The sequence below is a fragment of the Buceros rhinoceros genome, unplaced genomic scaffold, assembly GCF_000710305.1.
Source record: "Buceros rhinoceros silvestris isolate BGI_N320 unplaced genomic scaffold, ASM71030v1 scaffold17018, whole genome shotgun sequence".
In the NCBI taxonomy this organism is placed as follows: Eukaryota; Metazoa; Chordata; class Aves; order Bucerotiformes; family Bucerotidae; genus Buceros; species Buceros rhinoceros.
In genome coordinates, this window is record NW_010428787.1 from 65,113 (window position 1) to 74,178 (window position 9,066).

General features: G+C 44.4%; 1 protein-coding gene across 1 annotated transcript in view; it reads right to left on the reverse strand.

Moving 5' to 3' along the window:
- Window positions 1-7,834, reverse strand: part of POC1A (POC1 centriolar protein A) — a 54,525-nt gene extending 46,691 nt beyond the window's left edge. The window contains exons 1-5 of the mRNA XM_010142414.1: window positions 7,813-7,834; window positions 7,689-7,769; window positions 5,029-5,200; window positions 1,942-2,121; window positions 750-857 (exon numbers count right to left, since the gene is read on the reverse strand). Coding sequence (XP_010140716.1) covers window positions 750-857; window positions 1,942-2,121; window positions 5,029-5,200; window positions 7,689-7,769; window positions 7,813-7,834 — 563 coding nt within the window. The remainder of the gene's footprint in view (window positions 1-749; window positions 858-1,941; window positions 2,122-5,028; window positions 5,201-7,688; window positions 7,770-7,812) is intronic.
- Window positions 7,835-9,066: the final 1,232 nt, after the last annotated feature.

Below are 9,066 nucleotides of genomic sequence, written 5' to 3' on the forward strand. Positions count from 1 at the left end.
TGCCGAGGAAGTTGAGATATCCAAATAGGTCATTTGGACAAGCAACGTTCTTATGAGTGCTGGAAAAAAAAAAATGCTGTCTGAATTTGTCGTAATATTGTTGTGTATTACCAGGGAAGAACAAAACTCTGCACTTAATTCAATGCAGCAAGAGGTTAGGAAGATTCCAGTCTCAGTTCTGTAAGGACTTGTTTTGTGTTTCTGGACAAATTAACTTTGCTGTGGCTCAGTATTCCTCACTAAAAAATCCTGATCCAACAGCTGTTTTTATGAATACAAAGTGGTTTTTGGAATAACCTTGTTATTCAAAAACTTGAGGATCACACAGAACATCCAAGTACCAATCTGCTAGTACACCTTTGCTCTTTTAATTTACTTCAGCTCGGAGGAAAATAAAAAAGCTTAACATGGCTAGAACAAATGAAGAATTTAAGCATTTCCAAAAATAAGCAAGCACAAAGAAACTAAGGCTTGACATGTTGGACAGTTATTGAAATCTAACTGCCTCAGGGTTCCAGTCTGGAGAAGTCATAAGAAGGTCAAAGCAGTTCTGGAAGCTCTCTTTGCATCTCATCCTCCGCTGGCTGCTTTTGTAATGGGTGCTAATGATTTTTTAAGAGGTAGAAATGATAGCCAGGACAAGGACCTGCTACAAAAGGACCAGCCACAAAACCAGGTGTACATCCACCAGGCACCCCCATTTCAGAAATCACAAGAAGGCCGGTCCTTGTGCACCACCAGGGACTTACCCGCCGTGCTCACAGAAGGAGTGTATACATTCTCTGCTGGTTTTATCCCACACTTTGACAGTTCTATCATCGCTGGCTGACACTATCAATCGTCCATCAGGAGAGAATCTAAAATAAGAGATACAGCGATTAGGAAATGCCCCCAAACAAAAGGGGTATGGGGTCAACTGGATTTGGCCAGCTGTCAAAGTACGTTGGTAAACACACCCTGCTCTTCAAGAAGTCCACTGGCATCAGTGAGAGATTGGAAATCCAATCTTCATAAATTAAGGGGGAAATAAAAGAAGCCACAAAAGTCCTCAAATCCCTAATTCCACAAACATAAAATAACCCTCAGAAAAGTCCTATGTCCAACTTAAGACCTCTTGTCCTACTTGTTTCAATTTAAATGTATCTCAAGTTGTTTATCATCCCTGATTCAAAACAATTCCTACCTTTGCCACAAGCATTCAGAGCAATACAATTACTCCCAAAGTAACAGCTGCAGCAGGAGGAGCTTCATTCAAGCACCTTAGAAGAATGAATTAAGTTCATACACAAGACAGATCAGTACCTCTCTTCAGAGGCATACATTTCACAGGATCAGGACCTAAGCCTCTAACTGGAGAACATCATATTTACCAGGAAACATTTTTTCTACTCTGCTGTGGGCATCTCTAGCACTACCAGCCACTGCCACCACCACATTCAAGAACTATAATGAACTTTTTGCCTAGAGTGAAACTGTACTTTCATCCTAGATGCATATATACTCCTCAGAACAGCTGAAAACCAAATCTGAGACAGTTATTTGTAATTGATGCTTTTATTATGGCAGCACTTTCAGCATTTTGGAAGGAGCACAGGTGATCGTTTTTAACGAGAGGCATGACAAGTCTAGCAGTAAATAAGCTGAAATAACAATAGAAACCTGTCGTTTTGCTTCCATTGGCAACTTTGAGCAGGTCAGAGAAAAATACAAAACAAACCACCAAGGAGGAAAGTCTCTGCTGGACAAAGATCGCTGAAGAAACACAAAACAGGTATCCACAACTACTGTCCAAAGGGACCTCTCTGCAGGCTGGCAACCTCTCTCAGGCTCTAGACACACCTGAATAATCCCCAACAGAAACGTGTTACACGAGACCATGATACTCAGTCGCTGCTTTGCGGGATAAATCCCCATCTCTATTTGCCAGAAAGCCGCACTTACCTGGCACAGCGAACCCAATTGATGTGCTGGCTAAGCGAGAACAGGAACTTCTGCCTGTGAACCATCCACACTTTGATTGTTTTGTCATCGGAAGCTGTAACTAAGGACTGGCCATCGCTGGAGAAATGAACACTTCTTACAGTTGCCGTATGAGCCTTGAACACCACAGATTCTCCTTTGCTATACAGAAGGAAAGAGCACTTTAAAACTGCAAAACAGGGCAGCAAAGACATCACATACCCAAGAACACAAAGCTCTGTATGCTGAGCAGTGGTATTAGCCACCACTTCTACAGAAACTGCATGTGCCTGCATTAGGAAGCAAACGTTGATCAACCCCAAACAAACCAATGCTTCATGAGCTCTACAGAAAACAGAGCTAAACCTGTTGTTCCTGTTCAATAGTGGAGCCCAGTCCAACAGGAAACAACCCATGTTTCCTCTAAAGTGGCAAAAATGCTACTGATAATTGTTGTTTTAAATGGTTGCACCAAATTATGGAAACAGCAATATGGAAGAAGATGCTGAGATTCTGTACTGTCACCAGGTCCTTCGCTGCGAGACAGGTGAGGAGGGAGGTCAGTGTTTTCACAGTTCATCTAGACAGAGCCAGGCAGGCAATGACCTCATGACTGCTCCTCTACTGGCCCATGTCACACAAGAAACAGCACAAGTGAATCCAGCATGCCCAACACTGTATGACGTGGAGCAAGCTACCATTAACGCAGCCAGGCAGGACAAAATACAGGCTACTGTTATTTTTCTCTACCCACCACTTCCAAACGAATGCAAGAGGCATTCTTCTGGAGAATAAACACAAGGCATGGAGAGCCGAAGTGCAAGGTGTTTAGAGACCCAACAGGGAAACAAGACTCTTGGCCCAGGATACACCTCCAGCACGCAGTGCACTACCAGGAGCTCCATACGCACAGACAGAAGAGAACAACAGAAAGACACTGCATTTTGCTCCCTTCTCCATTAGGATTTAACAGGCTTTATACTGAGGCTGAGGATTACTAAACCTGTAAAGGGCAAAGAATCAAAACACTACATACCTTCCAGCATTATTCCCTCCCTCTCTCCTCAGAAAAGGTCAGAGCTGCCTAGTTTTATTTAATCCTTTGTCTGCCAGAAGGCAAGGAACAGTAAAGGTTACTCCTCAGGAAAGTTTTCTTTCTGTCCAAAACCACAGAACATCCCCAAGTCTGATAAAAACCTCATGCAGAAACATGAAATTACAAAACTCTGTCAGCTTAGCTTATGAAAAACAAATCCTAAAGACAGAAATCCACACGCCAGGGTAGCACTAACTCCTTCAGTAACACATTGCCCTTTAAAGGGACTGCAAGTTTTATTTCCAAAGAATCTGACAGTCCTGGCCCACAGACTACGGGGCAGCTTCTCCCTCCTCTTTCAGCAACAGTGCCAAACTGGCAAGCTGAAGTTCTCAAACCTGATTCAACACCAACAGGGGGGTTCTTTTGTCTATTTAGTATTCTTTGTCAATTTACCTTCTCTAACTAAACACAGAGTAAAGGTGCCAAGCTCCAAGGTATTCACAACCAACATAACAGTAAGAACTCCCTTTCCACACTGGCCCTTTTCTGTCGTGGCAGCCAGAGGTGTCATCTATGCCACAGAGCTCACACGCCTGAGCAATTGAGACAGAATAACCCCACACAAGTTCAGTTTTCTCATTGCACCCCAGTCCTTCCTTCAAATGCATACGCTGGCTTCTAAGAAATCAAACAGGTTTGCGCTGTGGTTTGTTTTCAACATTCTGTGTTAGCAGCACAGCCCCAGAGACAGCAGAGTGATACTGTTAGTCTCTTTCTTTGTAGGAAACTGATGAGCAGCAAGGTTAAACTTTAATCATAACCCACCTTGTGCCTCTTAATAGTACATACGCTAACAAGGCATTGCGATTATTCCTTCCAGGGGAGTTTAGCTAAACTGAAATAATTATAATTGAAGTTACAACCTGCTAATTTTAGTTCTATTTCACTATAAGTTAAGATATTTAAAAGCACTTTTATCACAGGTTTTTAAGTCACTTTCAGAACTTATCAGTTCTGTGGCAGAGATTACTTATGGTTTAACTGATCATCAAATAGAGCTTCCAATGAGTAATCGTAACCATACGAACTCACCAAAAATAAAAATCCAGAAATGCTTTCTCAGGTTCCTGAAGCAACTTGTTTATTTTTAAGTTGGAGAATGCTTTTTGTGTGGTTTTGCTAGTTTGGAGGTTTTCTTAAATCCCTTTTGCCACCACAATCATCAGGTTTGCTTCTCAATCAAAGAAAAATCATCTTTTTGTCTTTGATAGCAGCAATTTACAAGCTCACAAGCAGAGGGACCTCCAACACGTTTTTAGATGCCTGTCCAGTGAGAAAAATCCATCCCACTCTTTAGTGTGGGAACCAAGAGACCAGAGGAAACACTAGCAGCTGCTTTTCTGCACCTTGGCTGCAAAAATCTTCTCATTACTTGCAGCAAGATTAAGTCTTCGAGCAGAAGTTCTTCAGCACTCTCCTGTTTGTGTGCTGTACTTCAATTAAGCATTCCTTGCTGAAGACATGTCACTTAAAACAACGCATTGGAGTACAACAAGAGAAGCTAGGGTGTCCCAGCTAACGATTGCCAAGTATACAATGAGTTAAAACAACTAAAGCAACTCAAAAATGCAAACTTCATAATTAGGCCAAAGTACTGAAAGAGAATTTTTAATCATGTGCGAGCTCACAAAAGCTCTGCTCGCTGGCAGAGAAGCAAGCGATCGTTCGCTAGGAGGAAAGACAGACTGGGGAAGAAAAACCCAACAGCTCACCACTGATGAGTTCTATTAGAGACTTGTTATAGCAGCATAGGAAGTTAATGCTGACTTCAAGCTTTGTAAAGGATTTTAGTTGTGTTTCCAATGCAATTTCAGGACCAAATTACCCCTCTGCTGTTAAGTGGCCACATAAACTGGTTCTTCTTTCCCTCAAACAGATTCCAGGTCCACAGCTGGAGAACTGCTATCAAGAATCAGGGGGAAATCCCAAACCATAGCTACAAAAAGAGGCAAAAGGGAATAGATACTTACACACTGGGAACCCACAAACGGACTGTTTTGTCTCTAGAGCCTGAGGCCACCAGGTGACCAGAAGGTGAAAACTGAACACACATCACTGCATCTTTGTGGCCCACGAAGCGATAGGCTCTCATCTGAGGTTTCATACTCCAGATCATCAGGCACGAATCCATTGAGCCACTTGCTGAAATAAAAAAGAGAAACAGAACCACACAAAACCAAGTTCACATTAGTTCTCCTGCAATTACACTGAAACTACATTTCACACACAGTTCACCATCACAGCTTCCAGCAAACTCAAACACGTCGTCCTTGAAACTTCACCAATGTATTGCTCACTGGACATTTCATTAACAATTCAAACAAAACAAAGTCAGTCACGCATTGGCATGGCCTGACAACATACTTCCAAGAGTCCGGTCATGCAACAGCTGCACAGGCAAAAGCCACACAAGCTGCAAAACTTTCTCCAAATAACCATGCCCTAAGGAAACACATGGCGGGTCCGTGAATGAAGATTCTCTCATCACGTTTTCTACTGGGAAGCAGAGGTTCCCAGTAGAGTAGGTTCCCAGCAGAGGTATCTGCTCACACCCACTCTGCCATTCATGCCCAGTTCTATATTCACCTCTGGCAATAAAAAACAACCAACAGCCACAACAACTTGCCCTTACTCTTGGGCTTCTAAGAAAGGGGTGGAAGAGTGTAAAGGTATGCTTCAAAAACAAGAGGGAAAAGGGCTGGAGGTAATGCCCGTAACACTGGGACCCTGGTGGTTCGTAAAAGAGCAAAGGTATGGCCGTGGCAACTTAAAGTCTCAAACAAGGACAGCAAAAATACCCCTTCAAATCAATTTTAATGCTTAAATAGCAAAAAACTTTGTAGATTTCCCACAGGCATATGCACATCTTAGCCTGCCAAGGAAACCAAGCTGCATCTGTGTCTCTCTATTTGAGTGCCAAGTGGGACAGATCTCCAGAGAGATCTTGCAACGTTCCTAGAAAAAAGTTTGATGGTAGGTTCTGGCATGGCAGTATCATAATTACATGAAGATTTCCGTTCATTAGTGTTATGGCAAAATACCAAATGGATTTTCCTGAAAATGTCCTTCTATTTCACAGTCATTTCAGCACAAAAAAAAAATGTCATCTCTTCCTACTCTTGATTTGGGATTAATACAGACTCTTTCAAACAGGCTCACTCAGTAAAAAAAAAAACTTACATATTTGTCTGTCCAATTGTTGGTTTTGTATTTCATACAGGCAACAACTTTCCTTAAAGATATTGAAAAATAAGGGAAGACAAGAGCGTAAAAGTAGTTTGAGCACACAGCCTAGTGTCAAGAGATGAGAATGTTAGTCAGAACTACAGCAGGTCATTGTCTGGCAGGGATATCAAGTTGCAGTATCACAGCATCCCCAGGACTGATGCTAAAAGGAGGACTGAAAATAATGCTCTGACATGTCAGTAAAGCAGTATCATACTGAAATGCTTGTTTGTGGGCAATAACTATTACCCTTATTGGACTGGAAAAGCAACCTAAGAGAATAAAAAGACCAAGTCCCCTAAGTTTGGCTGTTTTATTGGCCAGGGCAGGAGGAGGTATGGGGAAAAATAAAATCTGCTAACAGTCCAGTACACACAACCAACCCAACAGTACCTAAAAAGAAAAATTCTTAGAATTTGTTCCCTTTCCTACCTGATCTCATTTACTAAAATTATGATGAGCAACAATTTCACTGGGCAACCTGATCTAGCTGAAGCTGTCCATGCTCCCTGCAGCCGGGGGGCTGGACTAGATGACCTCTGAAGATCCCTTCCAACCCAAACCACTCTGTGATTCTATACATTCAGAGCGCCCTTGCCGAACAGACTTGCACTGACTGGATAAAGTTTTAGGGATCCACAAACAGAATCACGAACACAAAGCAGAGTGAACTCTTGCTCTGCAATCAAAGACACAGGAAGTGGAAAGGACAACAGACAATAAAAAACAGCAGCTGGGAGAAAGGGGGTCTGAGACAAGTTTGATTAATTTTCATTTCCCTGCAGCTCCCAGAGTGTTGCGTGGGCTGCAGGATCCAGAACAGGCTCATTCCCTGACCCAGATCACTGGGTTTCCATTCACCCGTGCCCACCGCCTGCCAGGTACATGGTCTCAAACCATCACTGCTGCCTTAGCTTCCCTGCGAGCCAAAGCAACGTCCACTTTGTCACACAGCCTGAACAACAGCTTCACTAAGAGCCAAAACCCCTTCAGGTTCCTCCTCAAAGCACATGCTGTGGGCCACTGACTGGAAACCAGGACATCAGCCTTGGCATAAGCACGGGCAGGTGTCTAAAGACGAGAAATGGAAGATGGAGGAGAAAAAGGAAGGTTTTATGTTACAGCTGACTGCATGGTAAAACCAGGTATGTGAAATGATAAGCAGTGGTAGATGTCCCTTAAGCTCTAGCAGGATGCACACAATCTGCCACCCCTATGATTAACAATGGGATTTTTTTTCAAAGCACACAGAAATGTTTATCCTGAAATTCTCTAAAATCTCTTCATCATAAAAACAAGTTCTTTGTTCTTGTAGACCTCAGTACCTCCACAGCTCCCTCCATTCAACTAAAGCAGAGAAGCTCTTCCTTTATCACCTGGCCATCAAAACAGAGAGACAGTTTACCCAATTGTTTCTTATTGAGGCTGAAGTCCACACTAGTGACAGCATCTCTATGGCCTTTGAAGTGTCTCTCCAGGGACGGATCTTCCTAGAAGACAATAACATTCAGACACCACAGATTAAGAACCATCTTCACACAATAAAACCATTTCATCTCTATGACAAGCAAACCACAAAAGCCAGGCAGAGGTAAGAACGCAGTGCAACATAAAATGCAGATTTCTTACGTATCAACAGGCTTTAAAAGAGGCAAATTATCCACGCTGACAAACCCCCTGGATCTTGGGCAACTTGCATGAATTATTCATGCATCTTTACAACATGCTGCTGGTACAGAGACCCCAAGCTGACTTTGGAACATATCAGCTATGTCAATAGTGACCTGAGCAGGCAGCCAAGCTCAGCTTTGCTCCAGCACAGCTGCTCATCCCAGCCCAGGTGTAGGCAAGAGGCCACTGTTTGCACAGAAGGGACAAGACATCTGTTAAAACTGACAGGTGGAATCAGAACTGCACCAAAACAGACCAACCCACTACCCTTCCCCTGGATCTGGGGAGCGTGGCATGTCCCTACATGGCACCTTGCCACAAAGGCACAATAAAGCCTGAAGCCAGAGGAAATAAAACAAAGACACGGAGAGAACTGTTGCAAGACTTGAAAATTGTCCAGATTCAGAACAGGCTGATCAGCCTTCAGTCCCTGCTCTCATACACAATGCCCTCTGCTTCCCCGGCAACCACTTCCACAGCCACGGAGAGAACTGTTGCAAGACTTGAAAATTGTCCAGATTCAGAACAGGCTGATCAGCCTTCAGTCCCTGCTCTCATACACAATGCCCTCTGCTTCCCCGGCAACCACTTCCACAGCCTGCTCCCCGCCAGGACCTGACCGCCACCCCCGCCTGCTCAAACAAGCACTCAGCCCCAGGAGAAGAGGGCTGACCTTCCCCAAAACACCCAGCACTGACCCTCTCCCGAACCAGAGCTGCCCTCTCTTGCACCAGCTGCCCACTCCCCAGCCTAGAAGTGCCCCCGCACACAAGCACAGACCAACCCCACTTCCACAGCCTGCTCCCCGCCAGGACCTGACCGCCACCCCCGCCTGCTCAAACAAGCACTCAGCCCCAGGAGAAGAGGGCTGACCTTCCCCAAAACACCCAGCACTGACCCTCTCCCGAACCAGAGCTGCCCTCTCTTGCACCAGCTGCCCACTCCCCAGCCTAGAAGTGCCCCCGCACACAAGCACAGACCAACCCCATCTGCAACAGCACCCCAAGGCCCTGCTCCAAGCACCAGCAGCATTAAGGTCCCCCAGGCTCAAGTCCGTCCCCATTCCCTCCCAGCCTAAGCGGCATGACGCCATCCCACAGCCCAAGCCCAGA